Source organism: Halichoerus grypus, chromosome 3 (genome assembly GCF_964656455.1).
Source record: "Halichoerus grypus chromosome 3, mHalGry1.hap1.1, whole genome shotgun sequence".
Classification (NCBI taxonomy): domain Eukaryota; kingdom Metazoa; phylum Chordata; class Mammalia; order Carnivora; family Phocidae; genus Halichoerus; species Halichoerus grypus.
Window position 1 is genome coordinate 169,194,216 of NC_135714.1, and position 27,623 is coordinate 169,221,838.

The window sequence follows — 27,623 nt, forward strand, 5'->3', positions numbered from 1 at the left end:
CCTACACCAAGTGAAGAGAGTCATAAGGGATACACAGCCTTGGCACGGAGGTGGGTTTTTTTCCCTCAGCTTTATTGAGATATAATTCACATACCATAAAATTTGTCCTTTTATACAATTCAGTTACTTAACACATTCAGAGTTCTACAACTATCACTATATAATTTCAAAACATTTTCATCACCCCAAAAAGAAACTCTGTACTCACTAGCAAGTACTCCCCATTCTCCACCCCTGACCCCCTGCCAGCCACTAATCTACTTTCTATTTGTATGCATTTGTCTGTTCCGGACATTTCATATAAATGGAAGCATATATACAACGTGTGGTCTTTTGTGACCGGCTTCTTTCAATCAGAATGTTTCCAAGGTTCATCTATGTTGGAATATGTATCAGTACTTCATTCCTTTTCATGGCTGAGTAATATCTTATTGTATGGATATACACATTTTATCCATTTACCGGTTGATGAACATTTGGGTTATTTCCATCTTTCGTCTATTATGAATGTCACTATGACTGTTCATGTACAAGATTTTTCGTAGACAGACATGTTTTCAATTGTCTTGGGTAAATACCTGGAGCGGAATTGCTGGGTCATGGCAACTCTATTTTTAACTTTTTGGGCAACTGCCAGACTGTTTTCCAAAGCAGCTGCACCATATGACATTTCTACCAGAGCGTTCCAATTCCCCACATCCTCGACAACACTTGTTATTACCCATCCTCTTGATCACAGCCATCCTGGCTGGCTGTGGCAGAGTTTTTATAACAAAAAGTGACAGTTAAAATACTCTAGGGAAGCATACTCTCTGATCAACCATATGACCCAATCAGCCCCACAAGTGGTAAAATAGGACATAATACTAATTATACTGCCCTATCCTACCGCCTGTAGTACCCTCCCTAACAGTTAAGGGCGGTGGCTCTCAAAATGTAGTCCCAAGACCAGCAGCACCAGTTAGAAATGCAAAGTCTCAGACTCTGCCCCAGACCTACTGAGTCAGAGACTCTGCAGTGGGACCCAGTTCCCTATGATTCTGGTGATTCTGACACCTGCTCAAGTTCAAGGGAAGGCAACATCTGTTGCAGGGCATCTTTGCCCCCAATGTCAGCTTTAACCACCTTATTAGTGGTGATTAATACACACCAAATCCATCATCCTCTGCAAATGAGGATGGCAGTGACCAAGAAAGAACTTTCTAAAGGATTCCATCATGTAACTCAAGTGGAAGGGTTTGACATTTTCCAGTGATGAGTGATATTGATATAAATTGTTCACAATAATTAATTCTGGACACAGACAACCTAGCTGGAAGGTAAACAGGAATTTCATAAGCACCATCCAAGACGGTAACATAATTTCCCTCATACTTGCTGTCCTAAATATTCCTTGTCCATTCAAATCTTCAAAGAGCATGCTATCATAGTCCTTTAGGTTTCTGGAAAGAGGATGGCATAAGAATTTCACATTCATTAAAATAAACATTTAAACAGTCATTTAAAATACTAAAGATGGCCTCAACAATACCGTGTGAAACAGATCGCAAATACTCCTGTGGCCCTGGCCATGTTGATTACCACCTAAAAAAATGAGGAAAACAATTCTTTGGAAAGCTACTGCATGTTTCTTTCATATCCTGCCATTTAGAAACCTTTTCTATATACATTTCCTACGAGCTTACAGACTCAGTAATTAGGGCAAGAAAAGCCTCTTTGTGGCTACATATTTGTTACTTCCTTCAGCTATGGCTAGATTCACTGCTTCTCTCCTCTGCAGCCGGGAGTGATCAGCGTGAGTGAGGCCGGACTTCAGCCAAACCCAGTGTGCCCTCAGCAGCTTCCACCCCGGTCCCCGGGAGGTGAACACCACTCACGTGTGCATGCAGATGCAGAGGAAGGACCTCTCTGTCAGGGCAAGAATTGCTACAACTCTTCCATTTGTTCCCTAAAACCTGTCCTTCACTGAGAAGGACACTGGTTTCTATAGCATTTCTCTTGTCTGGGACATCACGGTATCTCTGAGTAAATTCAAAACCTTCTTGTAAGTGTCTAGAATATCCTGAGCCGTGGGTCGCTCTGCAGGAGTCTGGCTCTTACAGGCTTTATGAATATCAAACAAATGAAACCGGACCATATCGCTCCCTTCAACGTGCCCCAAAAGGAAACTAGAGACGTCTGGAATCTTCCAGATGTCAATCTTCTCGTCATAGGAGGGCATGAGGTCATCGTCAAAAGGCATGTCTTCCCCATAGGGCCACAGCTGCTCTGGAGCCACGAAGTCCCCGTGCAGCTCCCGGTGGCCACACTTGACCAACGTCCTGGAGCTGCGGTTCACCAGGGGCAAGGCGTCCAGGTCGTTCACCACGAGGCTGAAGTTACTGGTCAGCAGATACTGCGACAGCGTCTTGGGGAGGTCGCTGGAGTCGCACATGACCCGCGTGCCCAGGGGGCTGTGGTGCAAGTAGTGGATGATGCTGACGTAGTCCACGGCCATCTGCAGCCTGCGCTGCCACGTGTTCACGTTCTGGTACTTGGAAAGGTTTAGCGTTGCTTCCAGATTGCTCAAGGAGCCCAAGGGGTAATACTCGGTCAGGATGGTGTTGTCGTCCTCACAGTAGCCGAGCAGGGTGACCACGTGTTTACTCTGCAGACCTTTCAGCATCTGCAGCCCGTGCAGGAAGTCGTCTTTCATCTCCAGACTCGTGAGCCTCGAGAGCGCCACTTTGCGCTCCTTCCACTCAGACAGAAAGACCTGAGACAAAGCCACAGAGAACATCAGCCCCGAAACCGTCCCCTGTGTCAGTGAGCCCCAAGCCCCCCAACAAGTGCCGGGGGTGGGATGGAGAATGCAGAAACGAGGGTGACACAGACCAGTCCCGGAGAGGCGCTCGGTCTGGTTCCGAAGGCTCACTGATGAGCAAACACGGGCACCCGGTGTGGAAGGCAGGGCAGGCCCGGGATGGAGGCAGGTGAGGGTGCCGACGGCCATCGGCAGAGGGTGCTGGAAGGCTCCTGGGAGTTGGTCTAGAGGATGACTAGGGCTGGCAGGGTGAATGTGGAGAATGGGAAGTGCATCCCCAGGAGAGGGGCCTGCAGGATAAAGGCTTGGACTGGCAAACTGACCAAAAGCTCCAAACACCTGCAGCACAAACGGATTGTGGGGGGGGGGGCAGTGGGAGGGGAGACGACTGGGAAAGTGGTGAGTCAAGCCCAGCCAGCCCATCACACATCACAGTATTACCTCCTCATCTTTCAAGGTAGCACAGTAAACCACAAACAGGAATCATTTTAGGTCACGACAACAGTTTTACGTGGGGTGTGGTTCTGTAAGAGCAGAAGCCGAAGTGCCCCGCAGACTCTAGACCCGTTCCTCCTGAGCGCCCGAACGGGACTGCCCTGGACTCCCCATTTCTACTAGCTAGGAAAGGCTTGCAGGAAGGACTGTAATTAAGAACATCGGACCTTTTGCTTAAAGCTCCAAAGAGAAGGTGGAAGCCTGCAGAAGAGAAGACAGGCTCAGAAGTGGGGGGCTGGCTGCCCCAAGCTGCGTCTGCCGCCTGAGGGCTGTTTCTCTGTGCTTCTACTTACAGTGAAGTGAGTAATCAAGTCCCTATAACATCAAATCTAAAATCTATCAGGCAGTAATCTGAAATAGATAAAAAGCTCTAGGAATAAAAATCTGGCACTACTTATAAAAGCATAAACTGGAACTTATCCATCCATCAAAAAATGGGGACTAGTTCAGGAATGGCAGGATCACTCAAAAGAGTAGGATGCAGTCAGCAAAATGCATAATTGACAGAGTTTTCACAGATAACAGTAATGTCACAAATGAAAAAGGATACACAAAATTTCCTTTATGTTATTGTTCTAACTGCATTAAAACACGACAAAATTGCATGGAAATCAAAGGAAATAGGCTAATGTTTCTCTCCATATGTTTTCTTCATATGATAAGATTCTGGGTGATCTTTTTTTTTTCCTTTATGCCTTTTGGTATTTTCCAACTTTTCCAGAATGAATGTATATGATTTTCACATTTATTTTTTTTCTAAATATTTTATTTATTTATTTGACAGAGAGATAGCGAGAGCAGGAACACAAGCAGGGGGAGTGGGAGAGGGAGAAGCAGGCTTCCCGCTGAGCAGGGAGCCCGATGAGGGGCTCGATCCCGGGACCCTGGGATCACGACCTGAGCCGAAGGCAGACACTTAATGACTGAGCCACCCAGGCACCCCTGATTTTCACATTTAAAAACACTTTTTAAGGGGTGCCTGGGTGGCTCAGTCGTTGGGCATCTGCCTTCGGCTCTGGTCACATTCCCAGGGTCCCGGGATCAAGCCCCGCATTGGGCTCCCTACTCGGCAGGAAGCCTGCTTCTCCCTCTCCCACCCCCCCTTCTTGTGTTCCCGCTCTCGCTGTGTCTGTCAAATAAATAAATAAAATCTTAAAAAAATAAAATAAAAACACTTTTTAAAAGAACTCAAAAATATATCAAATGGAGGTAAGTTAAAGACCTGTGAAGATTTCTTTGGGATCTGAGGGGGGAGGTTCATTAATGGAAAAACCCAGGTACCCACAGTTGACCTTTAATATTTAAAAGAGAAATCTTTCAAGACCTTTTCAAAAACCCAAAACTGAGAAATTTCACTATGGATCATAATTTTTAAAAATATTTTATTTATTTGAGAGAAAGAGAAAGCGAGAGACAGAGCATGAGCAGAGGGGGCAGGGCACAGGGAGAGGGAGAAGCAGACTCCCCATGAGCAGGGAGCCCGACGTGTGACATGCGATGACCTGCGGCGTGTGGCTCAATCCCAGGACCCTGGGATCATGACCTGAGCCAAAGGCAGACGCTTGACCCACTGAGCCACCCAGGCGCCCCTGGATCATAATTTCTATTAAAAAGTCATTTTACTTGTATGTCTAAAACTAATATAACACTGTATTAATTATATTTGAAATTTTTTAAAAGCCATTTTGCTCTGGCTGCTACATTCACTAAAAATTTCATGAATATAATACATTTATTTTTCTATGGAACACTTTTCCCCATAGACCTGAGTCAACACTGATTTTGACACTTTAACACAAAAATCGTATTTTTTGTTGAGACCCATCACTTCCTTAGACCCACCTCCTCATGGTGCCCACCAGCACTGGCAGGTGGTTTCGGTATCATAGGCCCATTTTTCACATAAAAATAGTGATCACTCTAGGGAAGCTGCTACAATTTATTGATACATACATTAATTCAACAATAAATGGTGGGAGAAGCTCAACCACAGGCCTCATGACTTCCTCCTAAACTCCTGTTTATGTCGATTTTTTGTGCCTCAGATAAATGAAAGATTATTAAATACTATTTATTATTAAATAGTATCAGTCTTTGGGATCACTCTCAAATACCTGAAACCTTCAAAGTTAAATATCTGCAAGCCAGGGATTGCTTAAGAATCATTTCTCCACAATCTCTAATTCAGTTGCTTTGTGACACTTTCTAAAACTCTTACTTAGAACAGTTTTACCTTTTTTGAAAAATTATAAAATTAATCAAGAATACCCTTCTTGGTAAAAATTCAAATACAGGAGATTTCCTTCCCCTGCTTTTACTCCCCAACCCAAAGGAAAGCTGTTAATTGGTGGGTAACCTCCCAGACATTTCTGTGTGCTCTCATATGTGTTCATGTACGCTTTACAAATAGCATTTGAGATTGGGGTGACATAAAATGAGATTATAACATACATATCACACTGCAACTTGCTTTTGCCATTTAGCTGATACCTCAGGCTTTCCTGTCTGTATAAATATATAGATCTAAGTCATTCTTTTTAAAGCTGCACAACATTTCACAGTTTGGGTATATCACCTATGCCAGGGAGGTTTTGCAGATGATCATTTCTTTCTTTAAGACTAAAGTATAATATAATAAAGATTCATGAAATTTGTCATGGACGCAGTCAGAGGCATCAGGTTCTTTCTCCCAAGCAGCTCTATAATATTTAATACGATTTTATGTGATCTATTTTTAAAGACCCGATGGACACTTAAATTATTTCCCTTTTTTTTTCTTATTAACAACAATGCTACAATAAATAGCCTTATATTCCCAACTCTGCAGGCCTGGATAAGGAGATGGGTGAGTGAAGACTACAGGACTGCCATCACGACCCTCCCGAGTCTGTACCAGCATGCACTCGCTCCACTCTTGCATGAGCGAATCTTAGGTTCTACAGCCTGGATCACACTAGATGTTATCAGTCTTTGTACCAATCTGACGAATGAAAAACATTTTACTGTTCCAACTAATCTGTATTTCCCTGAGACTGAGCACTTTTCATCTTTGTTGGCATTTCTGTAGGTCTTCTGTGGAAAGTATGTTCGTTACCCTTTATCCAATTTTCTATGGCGTTGTTTTATGCTTATTAATTTCTAGGAGCTCTTTATGTATTATCCATGTGATCCTTTATTACAAAGGATACATTTTAGAAAATAGTTTATGTGGTCTTTTGTAGTAAAAAAAATTTAACTGCTATGTAGTCAAGTCTGTCTTCATAAATTTAACAAGTATTTATGATAATAAAAAAAACCGAAATTGGGGCACCTGGCTGGCTCAGTTGGTGGAGTGTGCAGCTCTTGATCTAGGGGTTGTGGGTTCAAGTCCCATCTTGGGTGTAAAGATTACTTAAATATAAAATCTTAAAAAAAAAAAAACAAACAGAGGGGCACCTGGGTGGCTCAGTAGGTTAAACATTTCCCTTTGGCTCGGGTCATGATCCCAGGGTCCTGGGATCGAGTCCCGCATTGGGCTCTCTGCTCAGCTGGGAGTCTGTTTCTCCCTCTCCCTCTCTCTCCTGCTCATGGTCTCTCACACACTCTCTCTCTCAAATAAATAAATAAAAATCTTAAAAAAAAAAACCAAAACAATAAATAAATCCCTGCCACTATGAAATTTACATTCTAGTGCAGGAGGCAGACAATAAAGAAAATAAACAGGGTATGTATAAAGTATACATAAATGTGCTCTGAAGAAAAATTAAGCAGGGAAGGGTTTAAATTTTAAATAGGGTTAGAGAAGCTCTCACTAGGGTGACATTTGAGCAAGACCCTGCAGGAGGTAGAGGAATGAGCCACGTGCTACCTGGGAGGAACTACATCCCAGGCAGGAAGAACAGCAAGGGCAAAGGCCCTGGGGCAGCAGCATGCCCACAGGCTGCCACATCAGTAAGGCCAGGGTGGCTGGAGTGGAATGAGCAAAGGGGAATGGAGTAGGAATAAGGATGCTATTTGACTTAGAATTTAATAGCAGTATTCTGGCTGTTGTGCTGTGAACAGACTGAAGAGATGGGACGGGGGCAAGTGCAGAAGCAGAGAGCCCACTTGGGAGGCTACTGAAATAATCCAGGTACAGGATGATGGTGGCTTGGATGGAAGGAGGGGAGATGGGTAGAAGTCTGAGGAGTGGTCAAATTCTAGATCTCTTCTGAGTGCAGAGACAACAGAACTTGCTTATGGATTCAACATGGATGTGAGAAAAAGAGAGAAGTCAGGATGCTTCCTCCCACGTTGGTGGCCTGAGCAACTGGGCCAACAAGTTGTCATTAACTGCAATGGGGAAGAAAAAAGGAAAAGCAGGCAGAGGGGATAGTCTGGGACTCAGTCAGTGTGAGAAGCCTTTCTGACTTCCAAGTGGAGATGTGGGGTAGGCAGCTATATAGAAGAGTCTAGAGAGTTCAGGACAGAGGTCTTAGCTGCAGGTAAAGGCAAGAGGCTGAAGACATCCAGGGAGCGAGCATACAAGAATGACCCAAGGTTAAGAGGGATGAGGAGGTGGACCTTGCAAAAGGGACTGAGAAGTGGGCACTGTTATTTCATACTTTAAATATACAATTCAGGGGCGCCCAGGTGGCTCAGTTGGTTGAGAGTCTGACTCTTGATTTTGACTCAGGTCATGATCTCAGGGTTGTGACACTGAGCCCTGTGTGGATCAGTGAGGAGCCTGCTTAAGATTCTCTCTCCCTCTGCCCTGCCCCCCACCTCGCTTGCGGGAACACTTGCATGCACTCTTTCTAAAAATAAATAAATAAATAAACAATTCATGTAACATCTGTTTTCCAGACAGCCTGAAGCATTAAAAATAGATCGCATGAGGTCCTTCTAAATGTTACACAGAACTAGAGGGCTACAGAGTAATGTAAGGGAAACAATCAAATCCACTCTTCTGACAGGATCCAACACAAATTTTATGGCTTTTTAATGCACTATATTTTAATTTTAAAGGGAAAAACATGCAGCTATAAAAACACTAACAGTTATCTGTGATCTCTTAAAGTCATCACCATAGGCCATGGACATGGAATGACACATGAGGCCACACAGGGTGTGACCTGAACCATGCTTTGGTTGTCCACAGCAATATGGCTGGACCTTCTGCCTTCTGGAAGAATTGGTTCTACTGGAATCTTTCTTCTTCCTCAATAGTATTGTTGTCCCAAATCCTCTCAGAAAATGGGCAGCCCCTTGAGATGTGGGTATTTCTGTCTTTGAGATGGCCGACAGAGGATGTACCTGGTTTTTGTTTTTTGTTTTTTTGAGAGAGAGAGAGTGTGCAAGTGAGGCAGACGGAGAGGGAGAGAGAGAATCTTAAGCAGGCTCCATCTCTCAACGCTGAGATCATGACCTGAGCCAAAATCAAGAGTCAGACGCTTAACTGACTGAGCTGCGCAGGCGCCACTGTACCTGGATCTTTTAATGTAATCTTGGATTTAAAAATCTAAAAGGGGGGCACCTGGGTGGCTCAGTCGGTTAAGCGCCTGCTTTGGCCTCAGGTCATGATCCTCAGGCTCCCTCCCTCCTCCCCACTGAGGAGCCTGCTTCTCCCTCACCTCGCCCCCCCTGCTTGTGCTCTCTCTCTCTCTCTCAAATAAATAAATAAAATCTTTTAAAAAATAAAAATCTAAAAGGGATTATATGTTAACAATACTGGAATTAAAATTAAAAACTTAATAATACCTTAAAGTCTGGCATTGGGATGCCCCCAGCTTTAGCTTTCTTTTTCAACATTCCCCTGGCGATTAGGAGTCTTTTCTATTGTTTGTTCCAGCTCTGTGAAAAATGTCAATGGTATTTTGATAGGCATGATTCAGGGTCTTTTCTGGTTCTAAAATTTTAGGACTGTTTGTTCCAGCTCTGTGAAAAATGTGAATGGTTTTTGATAGGGATTGCATTGAAAGTATAGATTGCTCTGAGCACCAAAGACATTTTCACAATGTTTATCCTTCCAATCCAGGATGGAATGCTTTTCCATCTTTTTGTGTCTTCCTCAATTTCTTTCATAAGTGTTCTGTAGTTTCTAGAGTATAGATCCTTTACCTCTTTGGTTAGGTTTATTCCTAGGAATCTTACAGTTTTTGGAGCTATTGTAAATGGAATTGATTCCTTAATTTCTCTTTCTTCAGTTACATTGTTAGTATAAAGAAATGCAACTGATTTATGTTCATTGATTTTGTATCCTGCCATGTTGCTGAACTGTTGTATGAGTTCTAATAACTTGGGGGTGGAGTCTTTTGAGTTTTCCACATAAAGTATCGTGTCATCTGTGAAGAGAGAGAGTTTGACTTCTTCTTTGCCAATTTGAATGCCTTGTATTTCTTTTTGTTGTCTGATTGCTGAGGCTAGGACTTCTAGTACTATGTTGAACAACAGTGGTGAGAGTGGGATCCCTGTTGTGTTCCTGACCTTAAGGGAAAAGCTCTCAGTTTTTCCCCATTGAGAATGGTATTCACTGTGGGCTTTTGATAGATGGCTTTTATGATATTGAGGTATGTTCCCTCTATCCCTGTACTTTGAAGAGTTTTAATCAAGAAAGGATGCTGTATTTTGTCAAATGCTTTCTCTGGATCATGTGGTTCTTGTCTTCTCTTTTATTAATGTGCTCTATCACGTTGATTGATTTGCGAATGTTCAAGTTATATTACAAAGCCATAGTCACCAAGACAGTATGGTATTGGCACAAAAACAGACACTTAGATCAATGGGACAGAATACAGACCCCAGAAATGGACCTTCAACTCTAGGGTCAACTAATCCTCGACAATGCAGGAAAGAACATCCAATGGAAAAAAGACAGTCTCTTCAATAAATGGTGCTGGGAAAACTGGACAGCCACATGCAGAAGAATGAAACTAGACCATTCTCTAACACCATACACAAAAATAAACTCAAAATGGGTGAAAGACCTCAATGTGAGACAGGAATCCATCAAAATCCTAGAGGTTCTCCTAGGCAGTAACCTCTTTGACACTGGCCACAGCAACTTCTTTCAAGACAAATCTCTAAAGGCAAGGGAAACAAAAACAAAAATGAACTTTTGGGACTTCATCAAGATAAAAAGCTTTTGCACAGCAAAGGAAACAGTCAACCAAACTAAGAGGCAACCCACAGAATGGGAGAAGATATTCGCAAATGACAGTTTGGATAAAGGGCTGATATCCAAGCTCTATAAAGAACTTATCAAACTCAACACCCAAAAAACAAATAATCCAGTCAAGAAATGGGCAGAAGATGTGAACAGACATTTCTCCAAAGAAGACATACAAATGGCTAACAGACACATGAAAAAATGTTCAACATCACTAGCCATCAGGGAAATACAAATCAAAACCACAATGAGATACCAACTTACACCAGTTAGAAGAGCCAAAATTAACAAGACAGGAAACAAGTGTTGGTCAGGTTGTGGAGAAATGGGAACCCTCTTACACTGTTGGTGGGAATGCAAGCTGGTACAGCCACTCTGGAAAACAGTATGGAGGTTCCTCAAGACGTTAAAAATAGAGCTACCCTATGACCCAGCAATTGCACTACTAGGTATTTACCCCAAAGATACAGATGTAGTAAAAAGAAGGGGCACATGCACTCCAATGTTCATAGCAGCAATGTCCACAATAGCCAAACTGTGGAAAGAGCTGAGATGCCCTTCAACAAATGAATGGATAAAGAAGATGTGGTTCATATATACAATGGAATATCACTCAGCCAGCAGAAAGGATGAATACCCACCATTTGCATCCACATGGATGGAACTGAAGGGGACTATGTTAAGTGAAATAAGTCAAGCAGAGAAAGACAATTATCATATGGTTTCACTCATATGTGGAACATAAGCAATAGCACGGAGGACCACAGGGGAAGGGAGGGAAAACTGAATGGGAAGAAATCAGAGAAGGAGACAAACCATGAGAGACTCTGGACTCCGGGAAACAAACTGAGGGTTACAGAAGGAAGGGGGATGGGGGGATGGGGTAACCGGGTGATGGGTATTAAGGAGGGCACGTGTTGGGATGAGCACTGGGTGTTATACGCGACTAATGAATCACTGAACACTACAACAAAAACTTAAGATGTACTATATGCTGGCTAACTGAACATAATTTAAAAGAAAGTAACTGATAAAAAAAATATTTCAACAATTTAAAAAATAAAAACTTAATAAAAAGATACACATGAAATAAAATTTACCAAAAAAAAAATCTAAAAGAGATAAACCTCCCACTGTTATCCTCAGAGAATAAGATCAGAGATGAAGAGTACAAGAGGTAGAAGGGAACTTTTTACTTTGTACTTCCCCTCCTTCTGCATATTTGAATTGAATGTAGTGCTTTTATAATTAAAGAAAATTAAAGAAAAAAGGAAAAAGCAATGGGTCAATCTGCCTTTCAGGCGCAGAGCTGCACACTGCTCCAGGAAATCCGAAACACAAACCAAAAATACACAGTCTGGGGGAAAAAGGGGGTGGCTGCATGCTCCCCTGAGGAGCAAAATCACTTCTGGTTGAGAACCGCTGACTTGAGAACCTGACTGAGGGTGCAGGAGAGTGGACAGCTTCAGGGAGAGACAGCATGAGAAGTCATGACACCTGAGCTGGAGGGCTTACAGGTCTGGTGGCCGAGGATGAAGAAATTCCGTTTGGGCGGCTCCTGTTTCCATAACAACTTATGCAACAAGACCAAGAGCTAAGGCAAGGGGGAAGGAAAAGTCACGGAGGGACCAGAGTAGGACCACTGGGCTGTGCTGAGCGCACGGCTGAGGTTTGTGGGAACATGACACCGCAGGGTTGTGGGACATCTCTCTACCTCCAGGGCAACTGCTCAAACGCAGATGCACAGCTGGGGTCAACCGGGTTTGGGGCTCTCCAGCCAGGCACGATGGAGAAAGATGGAGAGGAGCTGCTGCATGCGTTTGCACAAGACCGACTTTGAGGGTAACAGCCACAGAGTCCCTGCTGCTGGGTCAATGCGGGAATGAAGACAGAAAGTGACACCGTCATGGGATCAACACACCGGAGGTCCCGAGGAGATTGAGGAGTTACTGACGCAAGGGCCCTGGGAGAGGAGGTGGTCAGAGAGCAGGATGCCAAGAACTCTGGTTACAGAAATTCCTACTGAGGAGCTTATGCCTCCCAGCTTAGGGCATCAGTGCGGAGCGGTGCCCATGTGGAGGAGCTGGTCCCAGTGATGGGAAACGCGTTACGTGCAGGGAGCTGTTCCGTAAGTGACCGCACGGACGAATGAGAGGCTGCCCTGTGCTGGGACCCACACGGGCCCTGGGCCCCGGGGCTCAAGGGGGCAAGACAGACAAGACTCCTCACTGATGGCTCTAACATCCAGTGAGCAAAATGCTTTTGCCCTGAGGGCAAATTTCAGCCAAAGACACAAGAAAATCAATGTAATGGTCTTACAGTCATACTTCACTTTAATAAACAAAGCTACATGACTCAGAGTTATTATCCACATTTTTAAACCCCATATTTGCATGGGCATGATTTGTAGAGCTCCCCAAACTCCAATCTGTGTTGAAACAACAACAATTTGCCACCATCAAAGCTACCTCCCAAGGGGCACCTGGGTGGCTCAGTTGGTTAAGCATCCGACTCTTGGTTTTGACTCAGGTCATGATCTCAGGGTCGTGAGACCAAGCCCCGTGTCGGGCTCCACACTCAGTGCAGAGTCTGCTTAAAAGACTCTCTCTCTCTCCCCCTCTCTCTGCCCCTCCCCCTGCTCTCTCTTTCTCTCTCTCAAATAATCTTAAAAAAAAAAAAAAAAAGCTACCTACCCAAAAATATATCCTTGAAGGTAAAGAGCAATTCTGAAAATGAAATCCAAAAATGTTCTGAGCAGTAACACAGAAACAAGTGGGCAGCCAACCCCTCAAGGTCATCTCTTTGAAGGATAGAAATCACCTGGGTGTAAGCCCTCTTCTCTATCCAGATCCCTCCCTGGTGTTTTCTTCACATCCTAATGCTTTCAACATCATCCCAGATGTATATTCCCACCCACTGCCCTGGACCCAAATGCTAGACTTGTACATCCAACCATCTGTGTCTCCATGTTCATGTTCATTCAGGGCCTTAACATGTTCACCTCACGCACACACGAAATCTGTTCTTCTGGTCTTCCCTGCTCAGGTAATGACAGCCCTATTCTTCTTGTTGCCTGGACCAAGAACCTTGTGGTCACCCTCTCCCTCCCTTACACCCCACAACGGATCTATTGGGAAATCCTACTGGCTCTGCCTTTAAAACATGAGCAGAATCCACTGATTTCTCACTAGGTTCACAGCTAACACCCTTGTCAAGCTGTGACCATCTCTCCCCTGCAAGGCCTAACCAATCTTCCACCCTCACCAACACCTTGGTCTCCTCTCCACACATACAACACCTTCTCTCTCTACTCAAATTGCTCCAACGGCTCTCCTGGTCCTACCAAGCCCCCCGTGCCCTGGCCACCACTTGGCCCTCCTCTGACCTTGTGTGCTATCTCCCTTCTCATCCTGCCCTCTGGTCACACTGGCTCATCCTTGGTCCCCGAACAACCAGGCATGTTCCATCTTGGGGCCTCTGCTGGTACCCATCTTTCTTACTGGAACATATTTTCCCCAAATATCCACACGACTCACTCTCAGATCACCCTGACCACCTAAAATAGCAAGCTGTGCCTCTTTCCTTGCCCTGCTGTCTTCCCAGCACATGTCATTAACATATTTTATTGTATATCTATTTCTTTCCTTTTTAATTAAGATTTTATTTATTTGACAGACAGAGAGAGAACAGAGGGAGAGTAGGAGAGAGAAGCAGACTCCTGCTGAGCAGGGAGCCCGATGCAGGGCTCGATCCCAGGACCCTGAGATCATGACCTGAGCCGAAGGCAGATGCTTAACCAACTGAGCCTCCCAGGCACCCCTTGCATATCTATTTCTTATTCATTGTCTCATCCCCCAACTAGAAAGCTTCAACGGTCTTTGTTTAATTCATTGCCACAGCTCTAGCACCTACAATGAATGAATAAACCTTTAAAAAAAACAGTTACCTTGTTCTATGGTTTTACTTTGCATAAAAATTCCTTTCCCTTCTCCCTGACTTCTTCATTTCCAGGGCGCCTGGGTGGCTCAGTCAGTTAAGCGTCTGCCTTCCGGTCAGGTCACTATCCCAGGGCATCGGGCTCCTTGCTCAGCGGGGAGCCTGCTTCTCCCTCTCCTCCCCACTCATGATGTCTCTCGCTATCTCTTGTCTCTCTCTCTCTCAGGTAAATAAAATAAAATCTTAAAAAAAAAAAAAAAAACCATAAATAAGATGTCTTCTTTCCACATTCATGGTACCCTAGTCTCCCAAAACAAAAGCCAGCTGTTCATCAAGCTGCAGGCCCATGGATGCATTTTCTGCTCCCTCCCTCTTGCCAATCACTGAATACGTCCGCACAAAGGGACTCTGTGCAACAGTCCTTAACTGGCCCCTAGAGACACTGCTGCGTCAGTGGGCCTCAGCGACCACAGAACCGACACTGCACAAAGTGCAGCCAGCAGACACCGGCTGCCTGGAAGACAAGGGCTCGTGAAGCTTCTATCCGAATTCACCCCTTTGGTTTCTCTTTTTAAAATAAAAAGCTTTTAAAAAGTCAACATAATACCATGATAGGGTTTGAAAAATAAGAATGAAAAAAACTGCCCATTATCTTTCACCATAGCACAATTTCTATCATTTCTATATTTTTTTACATAAATTGCATTAATTTTGCGGTTGAAAATCATGTATTGTACAATTTTGCATTTTGCTTTTTTCACTCATCCTAAGATTTTTTTCATGTTGCTACACGGGGCACCTAAACACACTTAATGGCTACAGAATAGTCTATCAAGTGGCCAGACCATAATTAACTATTCCCTTACAGTAATTACTACTGGTTTTCTATTGCTATAAATAACAAAGTACTCCTTGATGCATTTAGCTTTTTACCTTCCACTGGACTAGGATAAAGTCCCAGACAAGAGATCACTGGGCTCAAGGGTAGAAATATTTTGAGGAGCCGTAACCCATAATGCCAAGTTGCCACCTTGAAAGGCCACCCCATTAACACTCGGATGTTACCCGGCACTCACTCTCTTCACGGCTCCTTCCCCGACACGCTTCAGCGGCCTCACTTCGGTCCTCAGCTCCTCGCAGGACAGCCACGGTGAACAGTTTTTCATCTGTCCCATTCTGAAGTGTCCGCGGCGACAGTGGGTGGAGGCCGGCGCGGAGGGGGGAGGGGCGATGAAAACCCAGGCCAGGCAGAGGTAGAGGAGCGCGTTCAGGAGGGCCATGGGCAGCAGCAGCCCCAGGGCAGCGGGCAGCGCTCTGCGGGGGGCGCCTCGGCCGCCGTCCTGGGCTTTCCCGCCCATGCCGCTGTGCTCGGCAGGTTCCTGCCGTGTAACAGCAAACAAGAAGTAACCATAGCCAGCTTTCACATCCGTGAAGGGGTTTGGGTGACAAGGGGTTAAAAGAAGGCACAGCCTCTCGGGCCTCTCTTGCCCAAGGATCCTGCATGCGTTGGGGTCCTTGTGAGGATTAAAGAAGGTATTGCTTACCAGGTTCATTCTAAATGCTCGGTGTCGGCGTTCCCACAATCCGTGTCTTTTTATTCTCAGCCAGTCTGGACTCATCCACTCTGGATTTGATTAGAAGGAAGGGGTATGTGTGTGTCTGACTTTATGTCTCTCCCACAGCAGTTCAGCAAAATGACAAATGAAAAATGAAAGCAAGCTGCATCTGTAGTCCCATGGGGCCAGGACAGATGGACAAAGGAGAGCAGTGGAGATTAGACAGGATGGGGGGGTGGGGGCGAGAACACGGACAGCCTCCTGAACCCAGCTAAGGAGTTCGGATATTCCTTGGAAGTACGTTTTTAAGAAGCAAGGCTACTCTTCAGTAGGTGTGAAAGATGTACTGGGGTGGAAGAGACGGGGTGAGGGCTCTGGCAGTAGGGTGGGGTAGAGCTGAGAAGCACAGGAACTAGAGAAACGGTGGTGAGAACAGCGAGAGGATGATCCGCAGGTGATCTTCGCAGCAAGTCACTGCCGAGAAGGCTGGACACTCACCAGTTCAGCTCTAGCACTGGTGCCTGGCGTGAGGCTCATGGGGGAGGTGGGCATTACTGCCTAGCTGTGGGGTGGCCGAGGGGCCCAGAGGGGAGAGACGGCTGGAAGGACCCTGGATGTCAGGTGCTTGACACTCAGGGTGCCTGAGGCAGGAGCTACGTACGTGTGAACCAGAGTGGACAAGGGAGATGGGCATACCAGTGTGCTCACTTAAGTGTCAGTACTGGTACGTGCTGGGGACACTAGTGACAGAACTGACCCTGTGCTTCCCATGTCCGAAACGACTGTCACAGGAAGGGTTACCTTCCAGGAGCGTCTTCGTTCTCCCAGCTCAGGTCTCCACCCAGACACCTGGGCCACTCAGTGTCCTGGCTGGCCCCGGGCACTGGTTTGAAAATACTCTGCCACAAAGTACCAGAAAGGAGGTTTGCTGAATGAAAACTGCAACTGTGCACATAGACAAATGGCAATAGTTGCAATGGCCTTGCCCAGGGGCCCTCGCAGGGTCTGGGCATGCCAGCGCCCTGGAGCCCCAGGATGGAGCAGAAGCTGCAGGAAGTCCTCTGACAGCCTGGCTGCCATTGCAGAGCCCGGCCCGCTGGTCTGAGCTCAGAGTCCTGCATCCCCACCCCCTGCTTCCCCGACCTCCATCACCGAATGCCTGCCACTCATTCACTCAACATGCATGAAGCTGTTTCCACATGCTCAACCGTGCTCTAGGCACCGGGGATCTGTGAGGAAATAAACAGATATGGCTCCTGTCCTCTTGGACCTAAGGGAGAAACCAGTGGAGGGGAGAGACAACAAATAAGTAAATAAAAAAGCTCCTGCTTGTATATTGTGCTGAGCTTTCAAGGACAGAGACTAACAGAGAGGAGATGCCCTGGATGAAGCCGGCCCAGAAGACCTCTCTGAGGATTCACGCTGAGACCAAAGGCCCGAGAGGCGACAGCCACGAAGAGAATCAGAAGACAGCTCTTTCATGCCTTCTCCTGGAGACAGTAAACCCACCTGCCATTCATAGCGCTGGGACAACAGAGAGCGACCAAGCCAGCTGCAAAGCTCATAGAAAACAGCGTTTCTCCTGGTGATGGGTATTAAAGAGGGCATGTTCTGCATGGAACACTGGGTGTTATGCACAAACAATGAATCATGGAACACTACATCAAAAACTAATGATGTAATGTATGGTGACTAACATAATAAAAAATTAAAAAAAAAAAAAAGAAAACAGCGTTTCTCCTAGGTTCACACTGCGGCTATAAAATATCAGCAACTCCCTTCTCTGAATGATGACTGCTTTCTTACTCACTGAGAAACTCTGCTCTCTAAAGCCCCAGGCTATCAGAAATTTTGCCACTCTAAGTCCTACCAGAATTAGGGAAGCATCCCGCTCCTGCCAGGGGGAGCTGTCCCTCTGACACAGGGAAGCCACCTCCACTTCCAACTGGGTGCAGAGCTGCAGAGAAGCAGGCTCCGAGACGACACGCATCTACGCGAACCGCGTGGTCTCCCGGGAACCAGACCCTGGGGTCCACTTGGCAGTCCAGATCAGATCTTGACCTCTTTCCAGGCCGCCCTGCTTCAACTTTGAGCCCATCAAAACATCACTTTCTTTAAATTTTGCCTAAACTCCACCCATCCCGCAAATTCTGTACTAACTCTTTTCCTCTGATTGAGAGGCCATGTCCCACCGCTGCGTGGTCTCACTCACTGCAATGGGTCAATAAACCTGATAGGTTCGTTCCAGTGGCCTAGGCCCCCCTTCTCTCCAAACTTGTGTCCCGTCCTTCCCAAACCTGACTCTCAGCTGATGACCTCGTTTCCTGTTTTCCTGAAAAACCAGAAGCAATCAGAGAGCCACAAGCCCCCAACACCTCACTGCAGATTCCTGCCCCCCTCCCTTCTCTGCTGCAATGACAACAAGCTGACCTGAGCTCCCAGCCCTGTGCCCGTGCAAACAAGACCCCTCCCTGTCTCCCACCTGCTCAGGACGCTGCCTCCGCCCTGCTCCCCAATCACTACCAGTGCACCCTAACTTCTCCTGCCATGGAAACACCCTTGTCACCCCACTGTCCCCTCCAGTTACTGCCCTATATCTCTCTTCCCTTTTTGGTCAACTCCTTTAAAGACCATCTATGCTCGCTATCTCCATCACCCCCCTCTCTTTCTCTAGAACCTGCTGCTACTCCACCCACACTGACCAAATCGCCATGACCTCGCTATTGCTGAACAGAGCAGTCAGTTCAGTCCGCCCAGTGGCATCTGGCATGGCTGATCACTCCCTCCTCCTTGAAACGCCTTTGTTAGGAAGGTGCACTCTGGCGGCTCCTCCTGCCTTTGACTCTAAGCTGCTGGAGTGTCCAAGGCTTGGACAGACCTCCGCACTCACGCCCTAGGCGATCTCGTCCAGGCTCAGGCTCGCTGTCCCCACCGGCTGACAGCTCCCGGTGTAAAGCCCCAGTCCCAGCCTCCCCAGAATGCCACGCTTGCTAATTTGAAGTCTCTACTTGGATGTCCAATGGACAATTCAAAAATAATATTTCTTCTCAACAGTAAAACGACAAAATAATTCAATCTGGAAATGGGCAAAGGACTTGAACAGACATTTATCCAGAGAAGATATGCAGAGAGCCAACAGGCACATGAAAGGATGCTCCACTTCATTAGCCAGCAGGAAAATGCAAATCAAAACCACAAAGAGAGCCCACCTCATACCCACTAGGATAGCTGTCATCAAAGAGTCAGGGAAGAATGAGTGGTGACAAAGATGTGAGGAAATAGGAACGCGTATACATTGCTGGTGGAAAACAGTCTGGAAGTTCCTTGAAAGGTTAAACATAAGTTACCCATACAAATCCATTGCTCGGTACATGCCCAAGGGAACTGAAAACGTACATTCATAAGAACCTCAGTCCCTAGTACATGAATGTTCACAGCAGCATTATCCATAACAGCCAAATAGTGGAAATAACCTGACGTCCATCAACTGATACATGGACAAATAAAATCTGATATAGCCATACATGGAATATTAACCACCCATAAAAAGAAATAAAGCACTAGTACATGCTGTAACATGGATGAAACTCGAAAACTCGATGCTAAGTGAAATAAGGCAGACACAAGAGGTCACATATCGTAGGATTCTATTTACATGAAATGTCCAGAACAGGCACATCCATAGAGACAGAAAGTGGGTTAGTGATTGCCAGGGGCTCAGTGAAAGGGGAAATGGAGAGTGGCTGCTCATGGGCACAGGATTTCTTTTTGGATGGAAATGTTCTGGAATTGTTTGTGGTGATGACTGCACAACATTGTGAATATACTACAAATCAGTGCACTGTACACTTTAAAAAGCAAACTTAATGGTATGTGAATTACATCTCAACTTAAACGGATACCAGAAATGCTTCCCAAACGCAACGTCTGCAAACCCTGGCTGGGCTGCATCGCTCCAGCCTCACCCAAGTCTCCCCCTTCCTTGGCGCAGTGGGTCTGCTCACCTACCCCTCCGTCTTTCCAGCTACGCCCGTCGGGGTCGTGACGGCGTTCGCTCACCTTTCCCACAGACTCCAGGCCCGGGTCTTTCTCTCTGGCCCATTCCCGCCTGTCTTCAGGGACTTCAACTGAAACTATGGCGACTTTTCCCACTCGGCCCTCACAGTCTCGTGGGCTTCCTCCAGCGGCACCTGATTCTTAGAAGGTGCTCTTGAGGAAATGGATAAAAAACTGCCTCTCTTTTCTACAACATTCAAAATGGCCAAGTATGTCTCAACTTAGACCTTAGGTCAAGAAACAGCACTTTTTTCTGTAAAGGGCCAGACAGTAAATATTCAGGTTTAGGGGCCAAAAGTTGAAATCCAGTGACAAGTGCATCACAGGACTTGTGGGGCACCAAATGGCAGTGTAAGGCGATGACGGGCCACAAGCTCTCTGTCACTGTCATTCAACTCTGTCACCAGGGTGTGAAAGCAGCCCCCCACATTACAGAAACCATGAATAAAACTTTACTTATGGACAATGAAATTTGAATTTCATATAGTTTTCATGTGTCACAAAAGATTATTCCTCTTTTGATCTTCCCCCCAGCATTTAAAAAGGTAAAAAGCATTCTTAGCTCGGAGGTCATACAAACACAAGTCACGGGCAGAAGGTGGCCGATCCCTGCGCTGGGTGATGCCATCCCTCTGGGTCTGTTGCAGACCATCCTTCCACCCTGCACATTCCCTCCATGTGATCTCCCTCACGCACATGGTGATGGCATTGGTTTCTAAGTCTCCACTGTGGCCCGGATCTTCCTCCTACACTTCACTCAGCTGGCTCATCAAGGCCTGGGATGTCCATAACTGAGCTCTTTCCTGTCACCAGCATGCCCCTCCTCCAGGATTCCCTCACTGTGCCAGGCATACAACCTGCCCACTTGCTCAAGTCACAAAACAGGTGACTTGGTTCCGCCCTCCCCCAACCTCTAAACCCACCAATCACCACGTCCAGTCAATTCTATCACCCAAACCTCTCTCAAATCTGCTCACTTCTCCCCTTCTTGCTACCACCCCCTGGTCTAAACCGCCAGCATCTCTTACCTGGGCTTCTGCAACAGTTTCCTGCATGGACTCCCACTTCTTTCTCTTTTCCAGTCCATTGTCCACACAGCAAATAGAATTTTTTTTCTTTCCTGAAATGTTTCAAGCATGGAAAAAACTAAAAATTAAGATCATGAACACCCCTCCAGCTTTGTCAAGTAACAGTGCATCATAGCTTTTTGAAGATCTTTTTTATAGAAATAAAATATTACATATATAGTTGAAGCCCCTTGGAACCCCTCCTGGTCCTATTCTGCTCCCTCCCAAGAAGTAACCACCGCCCACAAGCTGATGTACATCAGCAGTTCTCAAACTGCGGTCCCAGGACCGGCAGCAGCAGCATCACCCAGGAACTTGTGAGAAATGTGAGTTCCTGAGTCCTCACTCCAGATCTGAATCAGAAACTCTCAAGTGAGGCCCAGAAATCTCTGTTTTAACAAGTCTTCCAGGGGATTCGGATGCATGCTAAAGCCCAAGAACCACTGGTGTATAGAATTTCCACACATACTTTGTATTTTCACCACCAGTATGTGCCTATAAATAACAGCACATAATACATGGACGTTTACAAGCTGCATACAAGTAGTACTGTATACATCCTTTGCAACTTGTTTTAAAATCCCAACATTAGGTTTACGAGGTTCATCCATGCAGATACATCCAACTGGGTTTGCCATCTTCACGTGTTTAGCTTTACCACCACCAGCAAAGTGAGTTTTGTACACACCTCCTCTGCACGTGTGGGAAGTGTCTTGCTGGCATACACAGGGTGATCTTTCTAAAGCACAAATCTGATCACTCCTTGCTTAAAACCAACTAACCATCCTCCTCTGTCCTCAGGACAAAGTCCAAACTCCTATAAGGCCCCCTGAGCTCCAGCCTCTGTCCACCTCTCCAAACACCTCCTTGCACCCCACCCTCTAGGCCCGGAGCTTCCCTCTGTTCTCGAAGTCGCTCCTCTGAGATGCCCAGGCTCTGGCATGTGCGTCCCTTCTTCCTCAACTGTGAATCCCGGGGGATTGCCCGCCTGCTTCGAGCACCCCTGTATCCTCAGCAGCTGGCATACGGCAAGGGCTCAGTAAAAATGCACTGCCTGCCTGATCACTCAGGACTCCTCTCTGCTGCTTTCGCACTCCCACTGAATCTGCTCTTTCTCTCTTCACGTACCTGTCCCCTGATACTCTCATCCAGCACCTCCTCCAATCTGAGTTCACCATCTTTTCTTCTCAAACCCCCTTGCTGTGACCTTCCACGATCCTATCTTGCCACAGGTAGTAGTGTTTTCTATAGGGCCTGAAGCCTATAAATTTTTTTTTTCTTTTGGAGGGATACCACTTTCTTCATTTCCACACAAAGGCTGCCAACATCAGGTAGAAAATTCTGTAGAACTCTAAAAATTCATTATTTTCTAATCTACGTTAGATCATTACTCACCCTTTTTTTTTTTTTGAAGATTTTATTTATTTGACAGAGGGAGAGAGCACAAGCAGGGGGAGCAAGAGAGGGAGAAGCAGGCTCCCTGCTGAGCAGGGAGCCCAACGCAGGGGTGTGGGGGTAGATCCCAGGACCCCGGGATCACGACCTGAGCCGAAGGCAGACCCTTAACTGACGGTGCCACCCAGGCGCCCCACACTACCCCAAAGGGTAGTCCTCAGACCCATAACCGACGGAGCCACCCAGGCACACCATTTAATGCCTTTCTTGTGGACCCGGAAGTTATGCCTCAATAATCTTTCAATTATCCCTAAGCCCTCAGATCCACTTCTGAATCCTCAGAAAAAAAAAAACACTCACCCAAAAATTCAACTAACTTTTACACAGTGTCAACCTCACACCAATTCTGTGAGGCATATATAATTGTTATTATTCCCATTTAACACATAAGAAAATGAGGTGAAGTGACTTAGCCAAGGTCACTAAACTGTACATGGCGGAGCCAAGTTTTCTGGCCTTAAACTCACCTTCTTTCTCTAAATCCTGCAACCCCTCAGGTGTTGGACCGAATTGAACATAGCATGGTCACTGCATGGGGTGGGAGGTAGATCTGAGACTGCCCATTTCTTAAAGAAATCTTTAGCCCACCCCAACACCTGATGGGCCTTTTTCTTTTAAAGGCGTATTTCTGGAGTAGGCAGTAGGCTGCCCAGGGCTCCGGATAGGCTGTATGGCTGAAGGAACTCTGCTGTCCAGAAATAAGCAAAATGACACTGACAGTTGCTGGTTTGCAAGGAATAAAGATGTGGGGCCAGCTGGGTAGGAGAAATTCAGGCACTGTTCAGACAAAGGACTTCTGACATTGAGAGTTAAAAGTTGGTAATGGAAAAAACTGGAAACCACTGCTCTACGCTCACAGCTCATTTAGAAGAAAGAAAAGCAATAGCACAAAATTAGTTTTTACCGATTTACAGACTATTCAATTCAACCAGAAAAGAAACGAACTGGTGCCACCCAATATAATTTAGAATAGAATCCCATCTTGCCAACAGAACACAAGGCATATTAAAATAATTATTTTAAATATTTCGGATGCTTACTTAGCCTTAAGGTGCTACAGTCAAGGTAAAAAGGCCAGAGAAGACAAGACTACTAATCACACGGCTAAGCCAGCCTTTAAAAAGAGAGCGGCACAGGATTACCCCGACCACCGAGCCCCGCGCCTGGAGGCGGCTGGCAGCGGCGGCACGAAGAATCCCGAGCAGGACAGACGCCGGCAGGAGGGAGCCGAAGCCCGGGCCGGGCCGGGTCGTCCGCCACGCCAAGCTGCAGCTGGGCCGGGGGTGGGGCGCTCGCTGCCGGGCCCGGGGCGGCCGCCCGACAAGGGAAGGCCCCACAGGCAGCCCAGTCGCCCTCCCGCCCCGCAGCCCCCTGCTCTCGCGGGTCCGGTCGGGACGCTGCGCGCCCGCCCGCCGCTTCCCTGCGCTCCTCCGCCCGCCAACCGCCCCCCACCTCCGGCCCGCCGCGCCTACCTGCGGCCCCCGGTCGGGCACGCGGCCTCCTGCGCCGGCGCGGCCGGAAACCAGCCCCGGCAGGGCGAGCGCGAGGCCGCCCCCTGGCGTCAGCCTCCCGCCGCGCACCTGGAGGCCGGCGCGGGCGGGATTCCAGCCCAGGGGCGCCCGCCCACCGCTCTCCTCTTCTGGCTTCTCTCCGAGCCCGTGAGGACAACGAGGTGTTCATCTATTATTGTTTTAGTCTGGACGCCAGCCTGGTGCTGGCTACGGTGGAGAGGAGCTAGAAGATCTAGAGCTTTCAAAAAGCTCCCGGTCGTTGCAAAGCGGTGGTCTCCAAAGGGTAGTCCTCAGGCCAGATGCCGATGCTTCACATCTCCAGGGAAATTGTTACAAGTGCAGATTCTCGGCTGCATCCCAGACCTGGAGGCAGGTGGGGTCCAGCAACTTGTGCTTTAACCAGGCCTCCGGGTGATGCTGAAGCCGCTGAAGCGCCCCAAGGCCCCTGGTTTTTATTCATGATTTTGCATAGCATAGTGATATAGGAATGTATGTATCCTGTTCTAGCAGAACTGACTGTACAAAGGCTTTAGATGGGTTTCGGGTGGAAGAAAGCATCATTACCAGAACAGGTAGCATAAGGAGAAGACATTTTGAATTTGAAATGGAATGGTGGTCCAAGCTAATATCCAGTAGGACCTTACATCTCTGGGGAAGGGTGCAGTAATAAAGATTCCCCCCATTTATAGGAATTTCCTGCCTCAGAGGATCCTGTGATGCTTTAGAAGGGATGATCTCTCCAAGACAGAAAACATACAGAGAAAAGGAGAGCCGATCTGAGCTCAAGGAAACTTAGATTTCAGGATTAGAGGAAGTATAAAGAACAAGCTATGAAAGCCAGTAAGGAGAGATTTCAAGGATAGGAAGGGCTGATTCCTGGTAAGATGGAGAAAACACATGAAAACTTTTCTCTCCCACCGAACACCACTATAAAACCTGAACAGAACTCATGGCACAGGGTGCCTGGGTGGCTCAGTCGTTAAGCGTCTGCCTTCAGCTCAGGTCATGATCCCAGGGTCTTGGGATGGAGCCCCGCATCAGGCTCCCTGCTCAGCAGCGGGAAGCCTGCTTCTCCCTCTCCCACTGCCCCTGCTTGTGTTTCCTCTTTTGCTGTCTCTCTCTCTGTCAAATGAAATTTTTAAAAATCTTAAAAAAAAGAACTCATGGCACAACTATCTGGGGTCTCTGAAAAGCAAATATCTCCAGCTAGATCAAAGAAGAATGCCAGAATTGGAAGCCCCACTGACTGGTCATGACGTTATGGTCTTTCCTCTGGTACCCTTGGACCTGGTTCAATACAGCCCCAAACCTTTGTGAGCACTGATGGGCAGAGAGAGACCCTGGAGAAACTGTCTGGTCTGGCTCATAAAGCAGAAAAAGAAACTCTAAAAACTCAGAGACAGTGGAGAAAATTCTGGGTTTTTTTCCTTCTCTTTTTACTTCATTCCCTTGCACCCCAGCCTCCAGTCAATCCTGTGTCAGGAGCAATGGCGGAATAAAAAATGGCGGGCAGCAGAAAACTGTAGGAGCCAAAAGTCTGAAGCAGAGTCATCCTTTCCATTCTGTGGAGCTGCAGCTCCAAGAGGGCAGAGACAAACTTCGCTGCTTTTTGTTTGTTTTTCTACTGCTGTGACACAATTGTGAGAGTGGGTAGTTGCTCACCAAGAGTGGAAAGTTTCTGGTCAGAGGACCGAAATGAGAAGCCCCAGAGAACTGGAAAGTAAAGGGAAAACAGTGCAAAGGAAGAAATTCAGGAAAGCAATCCCATAAAATTGTTTATGAACTCTAGAGCTCACCCGTGACCTGCACATCATAGATCTGATTCTAATTGGCATACCAAAGACTTTGAGAACTATGCTAATGGATAGCTTTCTGCCCAGGTCCCACACTAGCCGCTGGGTGATGCACTAATGAGACAGATCCAAATAGCACTGCAAAAGATTTGAAAACTGAACTGACTTTGGAACATAGCCACAGAAGGAGTGTTTGGAACGTCTGACCCATACCTAACTATAGCAAGGGCTTGTTAAAATAAGAATATTACCATTCTCCATAGGATTTAAACAAGAATCAGAGTCTCATGACATTCAAAATACCCAGAAATACAACAGAAAATTACTAGGCATCTATGAAGGATCCAAAAACCTCAACTTGCATGGGAAAAGACCATTGACAGTCACCAATGATGAGATGATGCAGACGTTGGGATTATCTGACAAAGACATTAAAACAGTTATACAAATGCTCAAACAATCATGAACACTCTAGAAACAGAAGTTAGAAGGTATTGGTAAGGAAATAGAACTTAAGAAGAATTAAACATTTTAGAATTGAAAAATATATAACTAAACAAACTGACTTTATAGATCCAAGGGCAGAATGGAGATGACAGAGGAGAGTCATTAAACTTAAAGACAGATTAATAGAAATCATTTAATGTGACTAACAGAAAAAGAGGGGAAAAAAATGAGCAAGACCTCAGGCACCTGTGGGGCAAGAATAAAAGGTCTAACATTCTTGTCATCAGAGTCCTACAGGAAAACAAAGTGCTAAAAAAATATTTGAAGAAACCATGGCTGAAAATGTACTGGTGAAAAAGTCAAGATTCAAGAAGCTTATTCAAGAAGCTGAACAAGAAAGATAAATCCAGGCACCCATACCCAGACACATCAAAATCAAATTGCTGAAAACTAAAGACATTAAAAATTCTGAAAGCAGCCAGAAAGAAACCTATAGGCAAACAACCATTCTAATGACAGATTTCTCTTCTGAAATCATGCAGGCCAGAGGAAGTGGCACATTTTTCAAGTGCTGCAAGAATTATACACCCAGAATTCTATATCCAGTGAAAATTTCCCTCAGGAATGAAGATGATATTCATTCAGATATTCTCAGACTAAGAAAAAAAGAAGAAAATTGGCAACCAGAAGACTTACTCTAAAAGAATTGCTTAAAGAAATTTCTTCACACAAAAGGGAAATGATACCAGAAGAAAACTTGGAACATCAGGAATGAAAGAAGAATAAAAGAAATGGTAAATAGCTGGGTAAATATTTTTTAAGATTTATTTATAAATAATAATAATTTTAATAATAATTTAATAATTTATAAATAATTTATAAATAAAAATATAAATTTTTTTAAGATTTATTTGTTTGAGGGGCACCTGGGTGGCCCAGTTGGTTGGGTGTCTGACTCCTGATTTTGGCTCAGGTCATGGTCTTGGGGTGGTGGGATTGAGCCCCATGTGGGGATTCCAGCTGGAGGGTTGGGGATGGGGAGAGTCTGCTGGAGATTCTTTCTCTCCCTCTGCTTCTGCCCCTCCCCCCTGCTTGCACTCACTCTCTCTGAGAGCGAGTGCATGCACACAGAGTGGGGGGAGGAGCAGAGGAAAGAATCTTCAAGCAGACTCCCCACTGAGTGAAGAGCCCCATGTGGGGCTTAATGCAGGGCTTGATGTCACCGCCCATAAGATCATGATCTGAGCCAAAACCAAGAGTCACATGCATAATCAACTGAGCCACTTTTTTTTTTTTTGAGCTCCTAAAATATGTTTGGCAGTTGAATGCAAAAAGTATAAAATTATCTGATGGGGTTTTTAATGTAAAAAAGTGCAAC

The 27,623-nt window shown here is 46.0% G+C and overlaps 1 protein-coding gene across 10 annotated transcripts in view; it reads right to left on the reverse strand.

The window, feature by feature from the left end:
* Window positions 1-24,020, reverse strand: part of LOC118542288 (heparan-alpha-glucosaminide N-acetyltransferase) — an 86,453-nt gene extending 62,433 nt beyond the window's left edge. Inside the window, exons 1-6 of one of the 10 annotated variants that reach the window (XM_078069551.1) lie at window positions 22,962-23,494; window positions 22,168-22,357; window positions 21,001-21,092; window positions 15,905-15,984; window positions 15,437-15,739; window positions 52-2,755 (exon numbers count right to left, since the gene is read on the reverse strand). In XM_078069551.1, the coding sequence (XP_077925677.1) occupies window positions 1,985-2,755; window positions 15,437-15,739; window positions 15,905-15,984; window positions 21,001-21,092; window positions 22,168-22,217 (1,296 nt within the window). In that variant the 5' untranslated portion in view covers window positions 22,218-22,357; window positions 22,962-23,494 and the 3' untranslated portion in view covers window positions 52-1,984. Of the gene's footprint in view, window positions 1-51; window positions 2,756-15,436; window positions 15,740-15,904; window positions 16,086-16,717; window positions 16,816-21,000; window positions 21,093-22,167; window positions 22,404-22,961; window positions 23,495-23,534; window positions 23,864-23,966 lie in introns of those variants that run through there. The other 9 variants (XM_036102360.2, XM_036102362.2, XM_078069553.1 and 6 more) reach the window with 9 other exon arrangements.
* Between the last annotated feature and the right edge of the window lie 3,603 nt (window positions 24,021-27,623).